Below are 22,885 nucleotides of genomic sequence, written 5' to 3'. Positions count from 1 at the left end.
GATGTCAAGATAAGAGTATGAAAAGATGCTCCACAGCATATGTCATCAGGGACACGCAAACTAAAACAATAATGAGATCTCACTATACTGCCTGTTACAGTGGTTGAAATCCAGAATGCTGATCATACCAAATTCTGGCAAGAGTCTGTGGAGCAACAGACTCTCATTCATTGCTGGTGGGGATGCAGAATGGTATAGCCATTGTGGAAGACAGCTTGGCAGTTTCCTACACACCAAACATAGTCTTACCCTAGGATCCAGTCATCAAGGTTTCTGGTATTTACCCAAAAGAGTTGAAAATGTATGTCCACACAAAAACCTGCACACCAGATGTTTAAAGAAATTTTATTCGTAATTACCAAAACTTGGAAGTAATCAAGATGTCCTTTAGTAGATGAATGGGTAAATAAACTGCAGTACATCCAGACAATGAAATATTATTCACTGCTAAAATGATATGAGCTATCAAGCCATGAAAAACCACAGAGGAACCCTAAATGCTTATGACTAAGTCAAAGAAGACTATCTGAAAAGGCTACAAACACTATGATTTCAACTCTGACATTCTGGAAAAGACAAGACTGTGGAAACTGTGAAACAATCAGTGGTTGCTGGGTGTTAAAGAGGGAGGAATGAATAGGTAGAGCACGGAGAACTTTTAGGGCAGTGAAACTGTTATACATAACATTATTATGGTGGCTACAATTATAAATTTGTCCATATTCTCAGAATGTACATGGTGGGAGTGAACTCTAATGTAAACTATGAACTCTGGGTGATAATGTATCAGTGTAGATTCATCAGTAAGAGCAAAGGTACCTCTCTGGTGGGAGATATTAATCATGGGGGAGACTCTGCATGTGGGGGCAGAGGTTATATAAGAAATCTCTGTACCTTCTGCTCAATATTACTGTGAACCTAAAACTGCTCTAAAAACAGTCTATTAGCTGTGTGCAGTGACATACATCTGTAGTCCCAGCTCTTCAGGAGGTTGAGGGTGGAGGGTAACTTAGGCCCAGGAGTTCAAAGCTATGCTGCCCCATGATTGCACCTGTGAATAGCCACTGCACTCCAGCCTGGACAGCATAGCAAGACCCTGTCTCTAAAAACGTAAATCCAGTCAAGCAGGCATTATACACCAGGGAAATCTGGTTCACATGCGTATTTTCTTTGCCACTTTATTCACATTATCTGTCTGGTACAAAGTTTTGTTTAAAAAAATTAAAAAAGGGGAAATTGGTATTAAGAGCTATTATGCCACTTGCTCAAGACCCCATGGCAGAGTTAATGGCATAGTGATGCATAGAAGGAGGTCTCCTCAGCTCCAGTGTCCAGCTTGTTCTACAAGCTTCTGCCTTACAAAACCTTCCTTATCTATGTCCTGATACTCTCAGAAAGACAGATGAACAGATTAGAACAGTATCAACACTGGTCTGGAGAGGGAAAAAATAGGAGCCTAAAGTCTAACCTGCTCAAATATGGCCAAATATAAGTAAAATTGTAAAAACTTGATTAAAGTAAAATACCACGTGATTTTAAAAGTGTAAAATTGTTCAAATGCATAGAAATGGTCCCAATAAGAATTTGCAATCACTAACCAATTCCATAGGAATATCTGGTCCACTTTCTTCCATTTATTTATTTATTTATTTAGAGACAGAGTCTTGCTTTGTTGCCCAGGCTGGAGTGGAGTGGCGCAATCACGGCTCACTGCAACCTCTGCCTCCTGAGCTCAGCCATCCTCCTACCTCAGCCTCCCGAGTAGCTGGGACTACAGGCACATGTCACCACACCTGGCTAATTTCTGTATTTTTTGTAGAGACAGGGTCTCACTATGTTGCCGAGGCTGGTCTCAAACTCCTAGACTCAAGCAAACAGCCCACTTTGGCTTTTCAAAGTGCTGCGATTACAGGCATGAGCCACTCTGTCCAGCCTGCTCCACTTTTTTAAGCCAAATGAATCTGTTACTTCTCCTTGGGAATGGGTGCACTTCCGCTTTATTCTTGCTTTGAAAAAGCAGACATTAAAATGAATCATGGTTGAATGTAGTGTATGGAGAAAAATCCAGTGCAGTCAAAATATGTGAGAGCCACAGCTCCCACTTGTCATCTCTTTTTGGGTTGAAATTCCTGTGATCCATGCTGCTTGACAGTTGCTTAACAACTGTCAATTAACAGTTAACAAGCTGTCAATTATTTTAAGTTTTGTCCTTTTAACATTTTTAAGTGTGATTCCTTCTCCTATGTCTTTAATCATTTTAAACCTTATTTTATAGTCTCTAATTGTCCTGTTATCTGAAGTTAGTGGGAGTGAAATTATCTTGGTTACTTATTAAATCTGCTGTACCTAATTATGCTATGTTGGTTCCTCAAAAACTTTGCAGTTTTCCATTGTCAGCTCATCTTCATTGGGGTTTGGTTATTCTCCCTGGCGTGGAATGAGGACAGGTCTCTCCAGAAGAGTTCTCCAGTGGAGAAACATTTATTTGACTATGGATTTATTAGAACAGTATCAACACTGTTTCCATGTGAGGATGAGACCTGAGATTATATAAATTCTCATGGATATTATGGCACATCAGCTTTTTGTTATTAATTTTTATAAGTGGGTGAATTTTCATCGAGTCTACCTCTTACTGAAAGTTTTGTCTTTTGGAGATAAAAGTGCTAAAAGTCTCATCTCCTGTCCCACTTGGGTATTAAAAACCCATCCCAATCCTATCCCCCATGCTGTCAGAGCTGGTTGTATCTTCCTTTCTTTCAGGGGCAGATGTGCATTTAAATTATGCTTGCTCTATGTTATTGATATGTTTATAGTACCCCGTAGCTAGAGGGTTTTTGAGTTTCTTGTTCACCATCCTGCCAGATTCAGAACTTTATCCTTTATCCTTCACTGTGTGAAGAATACCTTGAAAAGTTAGGGAATATTTTCTTCTGTGTTAATTGCTTTTTAGTGTAATGAATTAACTACAATAACTTCCTGATATACAGGTGGCCTTTTAAAAACGTTTATTGACTTTGGAATAATTTGATTAGGTATTTGATTGTAAGCCACATTATAAGCTTTTAAAAAACTTGTAGGTGGCCGGGCACAGTGGCTCACGCCTGTAATCCCAGCACTTTGGGACGCTGAGGCAGGCAGATCACGAGGTCAGGAGTACGAGACCAGCCTGACCAATATGGTTAAATCTCATCTCTACTAAAAATACAAAAATTAGCCAAGCGTGGTGGAACAGCTCAGGTTGGTTGGATTTTCTTATATGCTTCACTCAGCAAATCTATGAAAAATACATAAAACTGTTATAGGTTCAAAGTTTTCCAATTACCTGGAAAAGGTTCTTGTTTATTCTTTTCTGGGATCTTTTTTTATTTTTAATAATAGTGTTTGTAAACAAACTGAAGATGCAATAGTGAAGGGGGGATTTTTTTGGTCAAATATGAGATCCTCATAAAAACATCTTTCTGTGTAGCAACCATTGATGTCAGGAACTAACACACTGAATACCTCATACCATTCTTTGGAGCAGCCAGCACTGATGAACTTGAAAGCCTCTTGTTGCTTTATGGAACTTTTCTAAGAGAGAAAAGGAAATCAGCTCAACATTTCTTGGACAGATATTAGGGACCTGGCCCATTCCAACTACCCTCCAAAAGTCCTTCCAAACTCTAGGAAGACCAGCACAATTATTAATGGCAAACTGTTTAATTAATGTTTGTTTTACTCGGTATCCTATTTTAACTAGAATTTATGATTCCATAAACTGGCATTTTATGTGATCTTGTATACACACACACACACACACACACACACACAACTGTAACGATGAATGAAGTGCTATGGTGGTTATGTACAGTACCGCTGCGCCCCTTTTTATTATTCTTGAAGGATAATCTTACCGATTTGTATTTCCAAGGAGGTTTTAGTTGCTGAGCCTTGACTTTCATGATATATTTTTGTTTACTGCCATGATTTATTTGATGCCAAATTCTTGGTCAGTAGTACAGCTTGCAATTATTGCACTCTTTAATGAAAAAGAGCTTTCTGTTACACCAGGAACTGCATAATCCTCACGTTTCCTGAAATGCATTTTGGTTACAAGTAAAGACCACCACCTGCATATCAGGACGTTATTGTAGTTAATCCATGACATGAAAAGGCAGTTAATCCAGAAGAAAATATTTTCTAACTTTTTGAGGTATTCTAAGATACAAATTTCTAAAAGATATAGACTTCTAATGTTCAAGGAGCCTACAAGTTTTTTTGTTTTGTTTGTTTGTTTGTTTGTTTTAGGAGAATCTCACTCTGTAGCCCAGTGGCACAATCTTAGCACACTGCAACTGCCACCTCCCAAGTTCAAGCAATTTTCCTGCCTCAGCCTCCTGAGTAACTGGGATTACAAGTGCACACCACCACATTTGGCTAATTTTTGTATTTTTAGTAGAAACGGGGTTTCACCATGTTGATCAGGTTGGTCTCTTACTCCTGATCTCATGATCTGCCCACCTCAGCCTCCCAAAGTGCTGGGATTACAGGCATGAGCCACCGCAACTGGCCACCTACAAGTTTTTTAAAAGCTTATAATGTGGCTTACAATCAAATGACTAATCAAATTACTCCAAAGTCAAGAAACATTTTTAAAAGACGTATTTAAGTCATTTAAGATATAACTTTGTAATAGATGAAATTATCTGTTAATATTTGAAAAATTAATCACACATGCAAAAAGCTTGGGTAGGATCGTAGGGGTGTTCTTTAAAGCTTAAGAGGTTGAAGTAGACTAAAAAGTGGGGAGCGGAGGAGGGAGTGAAGAGAAGGTGTGCAGGAGAGTTGGGCAATGCATTTTCAACTGTTTTGCCTTTTCTCATAACCTGGATTAGGGGATGGGTTGTAGTTAGAGAGCTCTATTTATTGACTTTATTCGAGGAAACGTAAGCAGGAAAGTTTAAAAAACCCAAGTAGATCCTTTCTTTAAGAGGATTCTAAAGAAATACAGAATGTGATTGTGGTGCTTCTACATCATAAATCCCTGGGTCTTTTTCACTGCCATCCTTATTTCTCAATAAACAATTACATGAGGCCTGGTGTGGTGGCTCATGCCTATAATCCTATCACTTCAGGAGACCAAAGTAGGAGGATCACTTGAACCCAAGAGTTCAAGACCATCCTGGGTAACAGAGAGACCTCATCTCTACAAAAAATAAAAAAGTTAGCTGGGCGTGGTGATGCATACCTATAGTCCCAACTACTTGAGAGGCTGAGAAGAAAGGATTGCTTGAGCCTGGGAGGTTGAGGCTACAGTGAGCCGTGATCACGTCACTGCACTCCAGCTTGGGTAACAGAGTGAGACCTTGTCAAAAAAAATTTAAAAAGAGAGAAAAAATGATAGAAAATGCTTAAGCAACACATTAAATTGCATCCATATTTTTATATGGTTGTCAAAAAAGAGTATATTCGGACATATTAAGTCTATATAAACAGAAAGCACCAATTTTATAGGTGTGTAAATTTAGAGCTCTTGGTATGTGAATATAGCATTGGATGGATCAAAGATTATTGCTATCTTTGCAAATCTTCAATCTGACAGAACCTTTCGGAAAAATTTATGGCAAGTTTGTCTTTTTTTTTAAAGCAATGTTTCTATAAATCCTAGCAAAGTGCTATGAATAAGGCTGTAAATCACTTTTCTGGCTTGAGTAATGAGACTTTTATTTCATGAAACCATGCCAGGAAACCTAGAGGCTTTCATTGATATTGAATCTTCTGTAATATTTAATGTCTATCCAACCCAAAAAGATGAATTTTGATACGGACTGAAAATATTTTTACCACAATTTTCACTGAAAGGAAAATAAATAGAGATCAATGGTGTTAAGTTGGAAGTTGGATGGTTTGAAAGAGGTTCATTAGTCATCAGAAGAGAAAAAAAATTATAAGCAATAGAAAATAAATCAATGTGGATATAAGTTCAGATTTATCTGTAATTATGATTGGCACATCCATTTCTAATGGATGAATAATGCTGACTGTTTCTTTCAGGATGACATTTTTTCCAGTCTTGCTTGAAGTTTATTTGACAAAATGGAAACTCTTGAATGCTTTATTCTGCTCCTTTCCAATTATTATGTTGGTGCAAAAGTGATTGTGGTTTTTGCCATTATTTTTGCGCCAACTAATATATTCAGCTATTCTTACAGGGAAACGTGGTAGAATCTAGTAGCCAACTGGGTAAGATCTCAATAGCTAATGAGTCTGGTGGGAAGAAAAGTGTACATGTTACACAAAAACTAAATTTGTACATGTTAGCAAAATGAGTGACACATACACTATTACAAAGCACGTCCATGACATTCATTTAGGAACCTGATTCACATTCCCAGCCTTGAGTTTTGCAAGTGCTGTTTAATGTTACCCATCTTTTGCTTCAGGTAGTGACAGAACTTCAGTGAAATTGGTCCAGGCATAAAAGAAATTAGGGTAAGGACAAAATTAAACCTGTAACACAGGATCACTGGTCAGTGACTTGTAAGTGCTTATTTGCACACTGCCTGTTTTTACAAAGAATTTAATACATTCAATATCACAGGGCACAATACATGAAAATTGGGGGAAAAAACTGAGTCAGAGGGAAGGTAGGACTAGAGAAGGAGGATGGGCAAAAAAAATCCAACAATGGTGCCTTAAACCTGGGCTCACAAACTCCTAGTTCGGATGGCTGTATAGGGTAATGCAAAACCCCTCATCTTTAAAACTTTGCAGTACAAAAGGGCTGGGAGACTGGAGAAATCTTGGGAGAAGGTGTCTGAGAGGTACTGCAAATCATTCACAGCTTAGCAGGAAGTGAGTAATGTGCATTTGCTATTTTGTTTGTGAATATTCATTTCTGCTCTGAAAAAGAAGAAGAAAAATGAGATGAGGAGACTCATAGGATGTGTTAAGCATAGATAAGGAAGTTTGGGACCTATCAGACCAAGAGGACAGCAAATCTTTATGATGCAATAAATACCGTATACCAGAAGCATAATGAGGCACTCCACATTCAGGAAGTCTTAATTCACCACCCATTGATGATGCCCGTTCTGGCCCCACCTCTTCTCTGCCCAAGAAACAAATGAACAAAACAAAACTCCTTAGCTCCTCATCAGATTAACTGGCAAGCTGCAGCTACTGGCCAGGCATTCTTGCCCCTCTGTATTTGCTTGGGTTTGTATGCTACTGTTCCAGGGTTCTGCCATTAGTACTCTTCTTTTTAACCTTTTACACCCTGTCCTTAGGTGGCCTCATCCCCTCCTATGCCCGCAGCCCCCGCTAGAGTCTACACCAGGCTCACTTTCTCCTCATCCCTCAGGTACCCATCACCCATCTCCCAGACATCTCTCGGACATCATCTAGATGCTCCATAGGTACCTCAATCTTCATAACCCTAAGACTGACCTCACCTTCTCTCCCCAAACTGCATATATATCTGTATTTCAGCCTATGTGACAGCAAGATATACCTAATCACTCAACCAAAACTTGGGGTGTCACCCTGACTCTGTCCTTTTCCTCGGGTACCAAGGTCCCAGGTCCTGTGATTTCTACCTCCTTAAAGCATCTCATTATTTTTCTATACCCACCATCTGTGCTAAATTAGCATTAATTAACTATCTTCAGAGTGATACAGCCACATGCTGAGCATGATGGACAAGGACCTTCAAGGTGAACCTACCTTGGTTCACCTCTCCACTGTCACCCGAGTTCTGGCATAATGGAAGAGACCCTTCTCTCCACTCTTGCCTCTTGCCATTTCCTTGCCTTGGTTCTGATTACTTACAGATACCTGAATGAGTCATAGTCTTTCTCATATCCAGGATTGTACCCTTGCTGTTTTCCTCTATTTAGATGCCCTCCTTGCCAACTCCCACTGCCCCACAACCCATCACACTAATTGCCCACAAGTTTATCCTGCTTACTCTTAATCTCTTTTCAAATTTTTCAATAGATGTCAGCTTCTCTAGGAAAGTTCTCTGAAATCCCAGCCTTCCCTCCACCCTCACCCTCCGCCCAGCCCTTATCTGAATTAAGCACCCTCCCTGCTTGTTTTTATCATCTTCTGAGATTCCTCTCTTATTACACTGTCACTCAGAGATGGCATGCTCAAATCAGGACGATTCAAGGAGATGTGAGAGAGGTGCAGGGGGACCATAAGGGATGGAGCAGGAACCCAAGTTAGTAATGACAGCTGGCACCAACCCTAGGTTTGAAGAGATAAAGGAGAGAGAGCGGCTACCAAGACCCAGAAAGAGAAAACCATGTAAAAGAGGGGGCCTGTGAGGAACAGCAACCTATGTTTAGCTGTGGACTGAGGCAATCTTGCAGGGAGGAGAGCTGAGGAATGACTATCTTGGCTTCACTCTCTCCTTCTTTTTCATCTCATGCCAGGTGCCCCATTGGCTAAGCCTACCAGCAACCAGAGGACAAGGAATGTGTTAAAATAATCTTATGGCTCAGAGAGTAGATTAGATGTAGAGCGACGAATGGATTATATTTAGCACAATCGCAGTTCTATTTGTTGATCCGTCTCCCTCATCAGGCTGAGTTACCTGAGGACAGAGAATGTTTCTCTTATATCTGCATCCCTAACATCTGCTGGACACTAGATACTCAAGAAATGCTTACAAATGGGATCAGAGAAGATGGTAAACTGGGCGTTAGATGGAGGTTTATGCTTTCTGAGCTTGCCGCATGCTTTCTGGAGAATCCAAGGCAAAATGAGAAACAGAATGAGCTCTGTACTTTTGTCTGATGAAAGAAAATATGATTTGGTGAGAAGAGATGAATACTTTTAGCACTCAATGCGGAGAGGAACTGGGATCAGTCATGTGACTGCCTCTATCAGAGGCTCTCAACTCTGTAATGAACAGAATCTTTAAAGGGAAACCACAACGCAGAAACATTCTTAAAAATATTAGCCCTTGATAAAACCAAATCCATATTACAAAAAAGCAACCCAAAAGTGGAACCGAGTTAATCTGGTCCACTTTGATTGAGCTGAGAACATCTTGCCGGGAAATAATGGTTGTCTTAGACTTCAAATCTGACTTCCTACACAAACCTTCAGTGCAATCCTCCCTGTATTTTCTCTTCTCTCCTCAGCCAAAAGATGGAAAAGATCAACTCAGGAACTTACGCTGGAGGAGCATGGATTCACTAGATGGCAGGAACCTGGGTTTCTGAATGACTATCATGGAGCTAATCTCTGCCTACTCCCTGCAAACCTCTGTGCTGAGAACAAGTAACAGAAATTTAATGTGTTAAACCTCTGAAATTTGTTGGGTCTTATAGCAACAGTTATTTTACCCTAATACAGTTGTAAAATAATGTTCTAAAATCTACACTCGGGTTTGTTTAAAATACTATTGCCATGATTATTATGATCCATAGTCCATATCATAATCAATTATTTTTATAGAAATCCTTCTCAACTGGCATCTCATAATTTGTAGCTTCTTATATTGTTGTCTTCTGTTTGTGACATGCCTCTCTCAGTTCTTTTTGCTTGGGACATGATAGAAAATAAAATATCCAACATGTTGATGTATTTTATAATGTACAAAATCTTGTTTCATGCATTATCTCTTTAGATTCTCCCAACAAATCTGAGGAATATGGAAGAGTCTATAATCATCCTCACTTCACAGACAATGAAACTGAGACTAAGACATTTACATATAAAGTGGAAATAACCACTAATTTATTTATTAAACAAAAAACCCAATTTATTTAAAGATTAATTGAGGTAATTATTTTGTCTGTCTGGAACCTGGTATGTGTTAAGAGTTTTCTTAATTTTTCTAACTTTTTAAGAAGATAATCTATTGTTACATAACAAACCACCCTGAAATAATGACTTAAAACATTAAAAGTCATTGATTTAGCTCACAGAACTTGAACTGGAAGATATAAACAATGGGGAGTGAGGGTGAGGCTGGACAACTGGCTTCTTTGGGCATCTCTAGTTCTTTCTGTGGTCTTGTCACACGCCTCTACACAGCAGCCTTAGGGTAATCGTGACAGCAGGAGGCTTTAGAGTGGGTGGAGGGGGAGGAGGGAGAGAGGGAGGGAGAGTGAGAGAGAGAGAGAAAAGCAAGCAGGCAGGAGCTCTAATGCCTTATGACCTAACCTTGGAAATAAATTACACTGTGCCACTGCCACTACCTTTTCTTAGAAGCCAGCAGATAGGGTCACTGCGTATTTATTAAGAGGGGAATTAGACTCCGCCTCTTGATTGGGGGAGTGTCAAAGAATTTGTGGATATGTTTTTAAATGACTACATTTTCCCTTTCTAACATGCTTGTCTAAATTGGTGCACACATGAAGCTCGGGGATCAGTGACACATCCAAGATCATTAAGCTGTTAAATGGCTCCACCAATATTAGATCTAATTTTGTGACTCCAAATTTCATGCTCTTTTCCACTACTCCAGATTATCTCCGGTGAACATCATTGTCCAATAGGGGAGTTAAGACATTCTAGCTGCCAAATAGATTCAATCCTTTTAATTGCCTTAGAAAACATATTTTTATTTTGCAGAAAAAAAATATTACCCATAAGGTAGTCATCCATAAACACCTTCCAAGTTTATCCCAAACATCTGTGTTTTAATATTTTTTCTCCCAACAGATGTATTCGTTTGCATTTTCCCAGATGAATCACTCTTTCTTTTTGTTATTTTTGACTGTATTTCTCACCTCTCAAGATCCTTTTGTATTAATTATCAAGCCCACTGCTTAGGCTAATATCATCTCCCAATTTGGTGATTTCCCCTCCATTCCTGTGGGCCCTTCCTGTGGATCATTAATGCAATGTTATTTAAGATTAGAATTTGGCCAGGCATGGTGGCTTAAGCCTACAATTCCAGCACTTTGGGAGGCTGAGACAGGAGGATCACCTGAGGCAAGGAGTTCGAGACCAGCCTGGCCAATGGTGAAACACCATCTCTACTAAAAATACAAAATTAGCCAAGCGTGGTGACCTATGCCTGTAATCCCAGCTACTGGGTAGCTTGAAACAGGAGAATCGTTTGAACTCAGGAGGCAGATTTTGCAGAGAGCCAAGATCGGGCAACTGCACTCCAGGCTAGACAACAAAAGTAAAACTCTGTCTCAAAAACAAAAAACAAAAAACTAGGATTTGACATAAAGCCTGAGGGGCATTCTTTTGTTTTGCCTTGTTTTCAAGAGGCCCAAATCTTCAGTCGAAAATTTCTGTTGAAATTTTTTTTTTTTTGAGAGAGATTTGAACCAATTCAGTTTAGAAAGCCTGGGGATTTGAACAATGGTGTGGATCGGAAATCTCTTCATCTATCAGTTTTCATCATTCTAGGCAGTAAAATAGATTTCCCCTTAGGAGCTTTTCTCCGTTTGGGGTTCTCCAGCAGTAGGATGTGGGGAATCATCCCTTCTTCGTCCCCACCCAAACATTTGAGGGGAGCATGGAGTGGGAAGTAAAGTGAATAGAGGTCTCCAGTGGATATAGGGTCTTTGTGTAGACCAACACAGTCCTCAGAAATCTAATGCAAACCACGTAGGTGCTGTTATATTTTCTAGCAGCTTCCTTTTCAAAAGTAAACAGGTGATGCCATGCGTGGTGGCTCACGCCTGTAATCCCAGCACTTTAGGAGGATGAGGTGGGCGGATCACCTGAGGTCAGGAGTTCAAGACCAGCCTGACCAACATGGAGAAACCCCTGTCTCTACTAAAAATACAAAATTAGCCGGGCATGGTGGTGCATGCTTGTAATCTCAGCTACTTGGGGAGGCTGAAGCAGGAGAATTGCTTGAACCCGGGAGACGGAGGTTGCAGTGAGCCGAGATCGCACCATTGCAGTCTAGCATGGGCAACAAGAGCGAACCTATATCTCTAAATAAATAAATAAATAAATAGTAAACAGGTGAGGCCGGTCTTGGTGACTCAGGTCTGTAATCCCAGCACTTTGGGAGGCCGAGGCGGGCGGATCATGAGGTCAAGAGATTGAGACCATCCTAGCTAACATGGTGAAACTCCGTGTCTACTAAAAATACAAAAATTAGCTGGGTGTGGTGATGCACACTTGTTGTCCCAGCTACCCGGGAGGCTGAGGCAGGAGAATCGCTTGAACCCGGGAGGTGAAGGTTGCAGTGAGCCGAGAACGTGCGAGACTCTGTCGCAAAAGAAAGTAAACACGTGAAATTAATTTTAATAATATATTTTATTTAAACCAATATATCTAAAATATGATCATTGAACATGTAACGAATATAAAAATATTCATGAGATACTTTTCATTCACATATCCATTCTAAGTCTTGGACTAATGTGTATTTTACACTTACAGTACAATTAATTTGGGACTAGCTGTATTTCAGCTCATCAATAGCCAATAGCATATTGGATAGCACAAATAAACTTTTCGTCTCTGTTGCTTTTTTGGGTCTCGGAGACCTCAACCTTTTCCTCTCGGATTGCAAACCTTTTTGCCTTCAAACCTGGGTTCCAACACCAAACCGGCAGGGGAATCCAGTTTAAGGAGGTCCGCTCCCTTCCTGCCATTCTCTATTCCATTAACCTGTCTTGTGGTAAACATGGGACTGATCCTCCAAAATTACCTTATTAGTTAGTTTACATATTTATTATGTATCTGTTCCACCAGAGTGTAAGTTTCCAGAGGGCAGGGATTTAAAAAACCTGTTTTGTTCTCTGTGATTTTCCCTTGCCAACACCGTGCCCGGCACAAGCTGGGATCCCAGTACACATCTGCGGGGCGAAAGAACCGTGTTTCCCTAGAACCCAGCCGGAGGACAGCTTAGCGATGTGTCACAGGTGGGGCGCCCGCGTTCCGGGCGGCCGCGCTGGCTCCCCTGCCGGCGTGGGTGTGGGGCGAGTGGGTGTGTGCGGGGTGTGCGCGGTAGAGCGCGCCAGCGAGCCCGGAGCGCAGAGCTGGGAGGAGCAGCGAGCGCCGCGCAGAACCCGCAGCGCCCGCCCGGCCGGGCAGCTCGGAGGTGGGTGGGCCGCGCCGCCAGCCCGCTTGCAGGGTCCCCATTGGCCGCCTGCCGGCCGCCCTCCGCCCTAAAGGCGGCGAGGAGCCTAGAGGCTGCTCTGGAGCAGGAGCTGGAGAGCAGGGCCGAGCCGACGCCGGGGACATTGTTCCCTCCGCTGAGGGGACTCGGCGACCCTCGCGGCGGCTGGCTCTGGAGCCGGCGCCTGGGCGGCTGCGTGGGATCTGCGCCCCCCACTCTCTCCCTAGCTGTGTTCCCGCCGCCGCCCCGCTAGTCTGTGGTGCTGGCGCCTATGGTCGGCCTCAGACAGTGCTCCGGAGGGACCCGGGGAGCTCTCAGGCGCCCGGGTGAGTGGCCAGGCGCGGTTCCCCAGTTCCCCCGAACCCCGGGGCCAGCTTTTGCTGTCGCGGCCAGGGCGCGGTGGGGTTTGCCCGGGCAGCGCCTCGAGCAACTGGGAAGGCCAAGGCGGAGGGAAACTTGGCTTCGGGGAGAAATGCGATAGCAGCCGGGAGGCTCCCCCAGCCCCGCGGGACGGGTGGGAACAGGTGGCGCCGGCCCGAACAGGCGCTTTGTGTCGGGGCGCGGGGATCTGGAGCGGACGGCCGCGCCTCGGTGGGCCGCTCCCTTCCCTCCCTTGCTCCCCCGGGCGGCAGCACGCCGGGTCGGCCGGGTAACGGAGAGGGAGTCGCCAGGAATGTGGCTCTGGGGACTGCCTTGCTCGGGGAAGGGGAGAGGGTGGCCACGGTGGCAGGAGAGGCGCGGGAGCCGAGAGGTGGCGCGGGGGTGCCACCAATGCCGCAGGCTGAGAGGGATGCTTCCAGCGAGGCGCGTTGGGTCTGGGCGAGGGCTTCATTCTTCCGCGGCGTCCCTGGAGGTTGGAAAGCTGGGTGGGCGTGTGTGCAGAGAAAGGGGAGGCGGGGAGGCCAGTCACTTCCGGAGCCGGTTCTGATCCGAACACACCGCCCAGCGTTTGGGGTTGCGGACCTCAGGGTGCCGTGGTGCCCGGCCCCACGCGCGCGCGGGGCTGAGAGGTCGGGGGCGTCCCTGACCGCCCAGCTTTAACAAAGCATGCTCCCCTCCACCCCGCGAGGAGGGGCAACTCCTGAGACCTGGTCTCCAGCCAGCGGGTCTTAGCGCTGGGGAGGTCTACTTCCTTTTGGAGTTGCCATTTTACTATTATTATTGCCAATTTTTTTTTTGGTTTGTTTTCAAAAGGACTGGAAGCTGATGCATGAGGGGGCCACGGAGGCACAGGAGCGGTGGTGATGGTCTGGGAAGCGGAGCTGAAGTGCGCTGGGCTTTGGTGAGGTGTGACAGTTTATCATGACCGTGTTCAGGCAGGAAAATGTGGATGATTACTACGACACCGGCGAGGAACTTGGCAGGTAAAGGGGGTGCCAGAAGCTCACGCTCCTGGGTTGTGGAAATGCATAACGATGGGGCCACTGGGTGGTAAACAAATGCAGTTTGAATCAGGCTTCTCCGTCTCCCTCGCCCTTTCTGGAGATGCGCAAATCATAGAGAAAAGAGTTACTAATGCAGAGATAAACCGCCTGATCCAAAGGCCTGGGGGTGGAGGAGAGGCAGCCGTTCAGGGCTAGATTATGATGCACAGTGTATTGATCAAGCCCCCTGGACAAGAACAGATTTAATTGTCTACATTAACTTTTGTCAGCCCTTGGCCTTCCGTGACAACAGGACGAACACTAAGATTATAATTGCAACTGGAGTTAGCTTTTATGTGTGATTTAAACGGAGAGTACAAACTAATTAATTGGCTTTAAAAATCTTAGTACTTTTCCCTTTATCTGAATTTTCAGTGTAATGCGAGCAAATTGGTAGGTGGTAAATGGAAACTTGCCAGATGTTGATGTTGGGCTTGGATTTTGAAACTTCTTCCAACCAGGAATTTAATTACCCGGTTGGTGTTGGTGGCTTTGGTTTCATTTACAATGTTAAATTTTTAACAAATCAATGAGAGTCTAATACGGCTATCTGAATTCAGAGCATACCTCCTTTGCTGTAGCAGCTGTGATTCCAGTGTAAAATCTTTCAGTTTCTAGGTAAACAAAGAAGGGTTTCTTCAGGGGCATCTAAGGGGCTGATTGCTGTTTCCTTTGACTGTGTATTAGACAGAGTGTTTTGGGCTGGGTCAACTTTAGTAGAAAACCTAGTTTTCATACCTACATTTAAAACTGAATTTACGGAATTTGTGGTGTATTTGCATTGTCAGTGGAGCAGGCAAAGGACCTTTAAACAAACAAAATATGTATTTACTTATATGTGCACTGAAATACTTATTTTCCCATATACATCTGATGTCCTGATACAAAGCTTCCTTTTTCTCCATGAAAAGGAAATTCAAAAACACACATTCTAGATTACCTAATGAGAATTATGAAAACTAAGCTTAACTGAAAAATTTTTAAATTCAAATGATAGTGTAGAATTTTTATATACGTCACTGTAACATAATATTTCTCTAAGTGTTTAGTATTGACTGAAAACATCAGTGGGGTCTGTACTTAGGAGGAGCTCTCTGTTTATGGATGATCTGGTGAGTAAATAAGGAAAGCTCTTGAAAAATCACATTTCATGGATATGTTTAAGATTGGTTTAACTGGAATTAAGTAACTTTCTTGTGGTTTTCAGCAAGATGAGTGGGATATGGAGTTTTCCTTTGGGACTGGGGAAAAAAAGCAAAAAAAAATTTTTAATTTGATTTGCATAGTGTGGTCTGATTATTTAAATGTTGTTAGAAAGACAGATGACTAAAATTAGTTGAGATTTTTTGTATTATGGATTAAGTATATTGACCTTTTCATTATGATTTTTTGGTACAGTGATGTGTTATGAGAAAGAAATAGAAAAAGAGGCTTCCCTGTGGTTGGTGAAGGGAGTTTGTGCCCTTTATTTCAGGGGCGTGATGATGAGGGAGGTGGTTTGCTTATTTGTCACCAGCACTTTGATTGACTCCGTGTACATTTCTGTGTATAACTTTCTTCCCAGTGTGGAAGGCACATTGACAAATTGTTTATTAAATAATTTATGTGACCTAGGAATTTTAAAGAAATGCCCTGAAAAACTGGAAGTCTTAAGAATGAAACATAACATACCCATCTGTCCTGTATAATTGCTATTGTTTTTGCCAAAAACTGAGTGAATGGTTGTTTTTTGGAAAATTTTTCAAGTCCTGTGATTTTATGTCTGCCTTGGATGTAGCCACTTCCTGAAAACAAGTCCTGATGTAAGATGGACATGTAGGAAGATGCTGCTTATGTGACATCATGTGTCACTGAGGGAGGATTGGGAGTGAAGGCAGGAGTTTGGTGGCAGAAAATGGAAATGGGCAGATATGTGGCACAAATGCAAGGTCATTCCAAGCAGTGACTTATTAGCAGACCAGTATCTAAGATTTAAGACTTTACTTAGCCAGACAGGGTAGCTCATGCCTGTAATCCCAGCACTTTGGGAGGCTGAGGCGGGGGGATCACAAGGTCAGGAGTTTAAGACCAGCCTGGCCAACATAGTGAAACCTCGTATCTACTAAAAATACAAAAAAAAAAAATTAGCTGGTCGTGGTGGCAGGTGCCTGTAGCCCCAGCTACTTGGGAGGCTGAGGCATGAGAATGGCTTGAACCATTCTCGGAGGTGGAGGTTGCAGTGAGCTGAGATCGTGCCACTGCACTCCAGCCTGGGTGACACAGCAGGACTCTGTCTGAAAATAAATAAATAAATAAATAAAGACTTTACTTATATATCTTTAGCAGTCATCTAAATAATAACGATTCACTTACCTTATAAATGTAATGAGACAAAGTCCATAGCTAGGAGGAAAGATGGGTTTTTTAAAAAGTAGAATACAGTATTATTATGAATATTATTTTACTATTGGGAAAACTGAAAATGTGTGTATTTGTGTGTACTGCCTAAGACTTCCGTAAAAGCTCTCTGCCAACTGTCAAGAACTTTATAAAGTATTACAACTATTGCAGCAGTGATAGAGCAGGTGGACCACTGGACAGACCCTGGTCCAAAACCTGGCTCTGCAACTTGCTAGTTTTCTTGAACAGGCCATTTACCCACTCTGACCCTTAGGATTTTCCTCTATAAAATGAGAGGTCTAGTGCTTAATTCATGGCTGTTGTAAAAATTAAGCAATCTAACTTGTAAAGGTAGTTTATCAGCAGTGGTTAAACAACTATAGACATTATCTGTAGACTGGCTGAGACATGTGGGTGCCCCAGGCAAGCTAATAACTTGGCCTGCAACTCAATATTCTTAAGTATCTGTTTACCAACTTTGGGAGGGGAGCCCTTATGGGAAAAGGGTTATAGGGAGATGGGTTACTGACAGCATTCAGCCTTCACTATGATTCTGAATAATGCCACCCTGGCCTTGAGCTGGCACAGCCTCCAAGCAGAAGCTAGTCCCTGCAGCAGACGGACTTGTCATCTTTAGAACAGTATTTGGTGGCCTTCAATTTCGGCTTCTGGAGGCCCTTTAGGGTCTCATGTTCTATGCCAGGAGGCGGAACAAAGAACGGCCTCCATCATGTTTAACTGAGAGGAGTTCTTATAAATGCAGTTTTCTCCACCTGCTATTACACCGGGTTGTTTTAATGCCCCAGGATGCCCTAGCATCTCTTATCAGCTGGCTTGCCCCATTGTTGGGCTCTAGTTACACCCTTGGCCGTCGTTCAGCCTAACCTGTGAGCCTCCTGGGTACCTCTCTGTGTACACTGCTTTCCTGAGGGACTGGCCTTCTTTCCTAGTGCATCATCTGACCTTATATGATCTTAAGACCTAAGTCCCACTTCCTTAATGAATCTCTCCACAGTGAATTTTCCCTTTTTAAAGTCAAGTGACTTTTCTGAGACTTTGTCCGTGACCATAGACTGCCCAGTGACATGTTCCATCCTGTTTTATATTTATTAGTCTTGTATTAGTCTTTGCAGCCAGCTTGTGAGTTTCTTTGGGGTGTGCTCTGTGGTTTGGAGTTGTTGCAGCCCTTTCTCCCCATGGTGTGCAGTATGCCCTAGACTTCTAGCAAATTGGTGTCTGTGGTCAATATGGGATTAATGCATGCCTAAATGAGCTAATGCAGTTTGGCAGGTGCAATTTTGAGACCAGAATGGGGATGTAAGCTGCAAACGATGATGCAGATGCTGATGCTGTTAGAGATGCAGTGTGCAGTGTGGAAGAACCTCAGGAAGCTCATTTGGAAAGTGGGGAGTTACCTACCCTGGTAGGGTAGGGTGTTGTGAGAATTACAGATGTGGCTTTAAACATCTGACATGCAGTCACTGTCTAATAATCTGTCTATCTTTCTAGTCCATAGATAGATATATTACGCATTTACTGAATGCCTACTGTCATGCGTCATATGTGTGTGTGTATATATATATATGTGTGTGTGTGTGTGTGTATATATATATATATATATGTATATTTTAGAGACAGGGTCTTACTCTGTTGCCCAAGCTGGAGTGCAGTGGCACAATCATAGCTCACTGTAACCTTGAACTCTTGGGCTCAAGCAATTCTCCCACCTTGGCCTTCCAAAGCTCTGAGATTATAGGGCAGACACACTGTGCCTGGCCCCTAATATATTATTTTTAATAACCTGTTTTCTCCATCACAGCATTTACCACATTGCATAGTAACTGCTTATTTGATGATCTGCTTTCTCCATGGGGCCATTACCTTGGACTTGCTCCTCACTTTTTATTTCTAGTGCTCAGGTTGATGCATGGCACTTAGGAGGTGCTCAGTAAATGCATGCTGATAGACTGAGTGGATCAATATACGTAAAGCAACTTGAAAGATATGTATGTTTTAGGCCCTCGATAAATGATGGCTTGTGGTGAAGATGAACACTTAGGATATAATGGCTGCAGCTCATCAAAATAAAAACTGCTTTTGTTTTTGCATTCTTTGTGCCTGAACAGTAATGAGCACAGCAGCCAAAATTTTCAAGCACAAGATCAGTTTTAAACAAAACAAATGAAGTGGAGCATTAAATATTTTACATTGGTTTGGATGGTCATTGGAAGCTAATAACTCAAGTTTAAAACATTCCCCTTTTGGCATAAAATCCATAGTCATTTTAATTGAAGTAAGAAATTGTCATAAGCCCAGGCAGTCCAAGTACATCTCTTGGCTGGTTTACTGTGGATTACAGGAGTTAGTCCTAAGAATCATAGCAATCCTTTGTGGCTCATAGAAGGGGAGAGACTTTCTGGCTTGTTTTTTCTTAGGAAATGGGAGCCACAGGCCACCAATAGGTTTCTACATCTTTATAGGACTGTGCTGAATGTGACATTTTTCTTCTTAATGTTTTTGACTCAGAATGCGCTCAGATGTTTCCTCTGATAGAAAAGGGTTCAAAGTTTTAAGAGAGATAAAGTTCTCAGATACGTAGATTAGAAGCAACGGTTAGTGATTTTTAAAGTGTGTATATTTTAGGAGGTCTAATAGTAATCTTCCAGGATGTGAAAGGAAGGCGTGATGGTGTTAGTAAGTGGTAGTTTGGTTGAATGCTTGCTTGCTGACAGCGGGAGTGTGTTGCTGCATTCGGGCAGGCATCATTTAGGTTCAAGGGGGCCAGGAGCAGAGTGTATGGAGGTGCTTATTGGTTGGAAAGCCAGGGAACATGGAAGCTCACTTCCTGGTCCCCCATGCTCTTTTACCCTAGGCTTGTGTCTCACCTGGCCAATGAGGAGCCTGAAGGCCCCATAACATTAGTACATGCCCCTGCAAAGCCATGAAAAACTCATAGGAAACCTACAAAGATGGATGCCCAGATAAATTCCAGTGCAGTCATCCCTCAATATCCATGGGGGATTAGTTCCAGGACCTCTGGGGACACCAAAATCCACGAATGCTGAAGTCCCTTATATAAAATGGTATAGTATTTGTATATAACCTATGTAATCTTCCCATATATCTTAAACCATCTCTCGATTACTTATAATACTTAGTACAATGTAAATGCTACGTAAAAAGTAGCATTAGAATGTTTAGGGAATAATAATCAGGAAAAAAGTCTGTATATGTTCAGTACAGACGCAGTTTTTTTCTGAATATTTTTGGTACAAGGTTGATTGAATCCATGGATGCAGAACCCACAGAGACAGAGGGCTGACTGTAGTTGTATACAGATGTTACATCAGGAGAGGCAACATCGTCTCTTCCACGCTGTTCTCTTCCCTCCTAGCAGAGTTGTAATCCAGACCACTTCTTTCCAGGTTATTGGGGGTGAGGGCCGGAGCTGCTGGATATCTGATATCCCTGAGTGACATGGTCAAAGTCATACTGCCTGACTCAGCAGGGAAATGTGTTAGGAACTTTCATCCTTCATTCTAGCCAGCTACCATGCGTACCTAACAGTTTGTATAAATGAAGTAAATATTATTTTAGTAGAAATTCATTTTGGATTATGAAGCAAAGGAAGCCACCCACTGACAAGAGGGGAGTGGTTTCCATTGGGAAAGAGCAGCCTAGAGAGCTCAGGGACGTTGTTTGTGTGTGTTTGTTTTTTTTTTGAGACAAAGTCTTGCTCTGTCGCCCAGGCTAGAGTGAGCAGGGTGATCTCAGCTCACTGCAACCTGCACCCTCCTAGTTCAAGCAGTTCTCTGTCTCAGGCTCCCAAGTAGCTGGGATTACAAGCATGCACCACCAAGCCCAGCTAAATTTTTTATTTTTAATAGAGATGGGAGTTCACTGGTCTTGAACTCCTGACTTCAAGTGAGCCACCAGCCTTGGCCTCTCAAAGTGCTGTCATTACAGGTATGAGCCACTGTGCCCAGCTGGGACTTTGACCTGGAGGAAGCCCGAGTGACCAGCATTGCCTCCTTTCACATTTTATCCACTTGTGTTTAGAGAGATCAAGTGGCTTTCTCCAGAGAGCTGGTTGGTTAATAGGTGGCAAGACATGGACCCAGAATTCTGGGTCAGGTCTAATTTCATTATCTATGCTACTTCTGATTTGGCAATTTTTCTTTTTTGAAAGCTAGATGAAGTTGATATTTAAGAGAGGTGAAGTAGGCAGCCGTTTGACGCCAATTTATTTCAGCATCTTCATGGAGAGAATGGTTAGGGATAAATAGTAGCTGCTTCATGGAAGGTTTTCGTTCCAAGCCCAGCCAAAGGCAACAGGGTCTGCCCTTCGAGCTCAGAACTTTCACAGCCTTTAACCACACGTTGGGACCTTCTTTTCCTTTTCCGAATGGCTTGCACCTTGCAGTTTGGAATGCTGTTAACGTGTGGCGTAGTTTTACTCAAGAACCAAGTTAATGGTTTACCTTTTCAGAAAACTTCAAAAACACTTTCATTGTTATTTAACTTTTGAGTAATGTAATGTCTGAGAGTCTTGTCTCTGACCTGTGTGCCTACCTGCCAGTGACCAACAGTTTCTCATTTCGTTATGTGGCTACTAGTCTGGCTTGCTTAGCGTTGGTGAGGGATTGTCTGGGACTTCATGTGGAAGATCATATTTAATTGTTTTGCTCTGGTTTGTTGGGGTAAATTATCCAAATGGAACGCATCCTTTCTTCACCTTGAAAGAGGTTGTATGGCAATACCAATTATTTATAATAAATCCGATGTATGACTTTGGGTATATTTGATTATAAATGAAATTTTTTAAATGTGCAGTTAGAAGAGGTTGGAAGAAAAAAGAGGTTGACATTCAGATTTTCCACATCATCTAATGAAAATGGATTTAAACTAACTTTCTCTAACTAGTAAATCTTTCTTAGATAAGCATAGTTGTATCCCAGCTCCAGAGTTAACGTGCTAGGTGGGTTTTTACAAATAAAATGTCTAAAACTTTAAATAGTTGTGTTTTATCTTCTATCCCAGTCAAAAACAAAACAATCATGTGATGGTAACTTACCTCTGGAGATACCTGACAAGTGTGATCCATACTCACTTGCGTTTGTCACTTTGGTCTTCTTTAGGTGACGTTGAAAGCTGGTGTGGCTTACAGAGCACACTGTGGTCATTTGAGTGTAGCATTGGTTATCTCTGAGAAGTGATCACAGGGCTTTTTCCTTATGTCCCACCTTTCCATGTTTCAGTTGTGAGCTTGAAAAATTTTATTCAGTAACCTAACGTATAATTAGAGATGCCAGGGTGGCGGGGAGAGGAGGAAAGGAGGTGTGGGAGAATGTTGTTGATTTTTTTTTCCTTTATAAACACATACAGCTTTGGACGAAGAACATAATGTTTGAGCAAATGAATGCTTGTAAACTGCCGATCTCTGGAGTGTGAAAAGTTTATACTGATGGCGCTTATATTCATAAGCCTGATGGGTTTTGGCTGGGAAATTTGGCTCGAGGTACGGACTTCTTTTGGGACACATTTTATTTTCTGTCAAAACTGCCTGATTACTCTTATTTAGGAAATATGTGATGAATGGAGCTGGCTGGTACATTTTTAAGTACAGTTGATATTGTAAATTTTCACCTAAAAGAACTAATTTTCATTGTTGAATAGTTATGTCTTAGTTCATTGGTTTTTACTTTTGAAACTGTATACACTTTCCCTTTTTTTTTTTTTTGATATGGAGCCTCCCTCTGTCGCCAAGGCTGGAGTGCAGTGGCATGCTCTACACTCACTGCAACCTCCACCTCCTGAGTTCAAGTGATTCTCCTGCTTCAGCCTCCTGAGTAGCTGGAACTACAGGCACCTGCCACCACGCCTGGCTAATTTTTGTATTTTTAGTAGAGATGGATGGGATTTTGCCATGTTGGCCAGGCTGGTCTGGAACTCCTGATCTCAGGTGATCCGCCCTCCTCAGCCTTCAAAAGTGCTAGGATTGCAGGCACGAGCCGCCGTGCAGGATCAACTTTTACGTTTTACCTTA

The 22,885-nt window shown here is 42.4% G+C and overlaps 1 protein-coding gene across 3 annotated transcripts in view; it reads left to right on the top strand.

The window, feature by feature from the left end:
- The first annotated feature begins 12,978 nt into the window (after positions 1-12,978).
- Positions 12,979-22,885, top strand: part of DAPK1 (death associated protein kinase 1) — a 209,378-nt gene continuing 199,471 nt past the window's right edge. Inside the window, exons 1-2 of one of the 3 annotated variants that reach the window (XM_012463619.2) lie at positions 12,979-13,018; positions 14,231-14,400. In XM_012463619.2, coding sequence (XP_012319042.1) covers positions 14,339-14,400 — 62 coding nt within the window. In that variant the 5' untranslated portion in view covers positions 12,979-13,018; positions 14,231-14,338. Of the gene's footprint in view, positions 13,019-13,124; positions 13,363-14,154; positions 14,401-22,885 lie in introns of those variants that run through there. The other 2 variants (XM_012463615.2, XM_012463628.3) reach the window with 2 other exon arrangements.

This window comes from Aotus nancymaae, unplaced genomic scaffold (genome assembly GCF_030222135.1).
Source record: "Aotus nancymaae isolate 86718 unplaced genomic scaffold, 86718_ANA_hifiasm-v0.15.2.pri h1tg000041l, whole genome shotgun sequence".
Classification (NCBI taxonomy): Eukaryota; Metazoa; Chordata; class Mammalia; order Primates; family Aotidae; genus Aotus; species Aotus nancymaae.
Note: the sequence above shows the minus strand (reverse complement) of the source record. Positions and strands in the feature narration are given on the sequence as shown.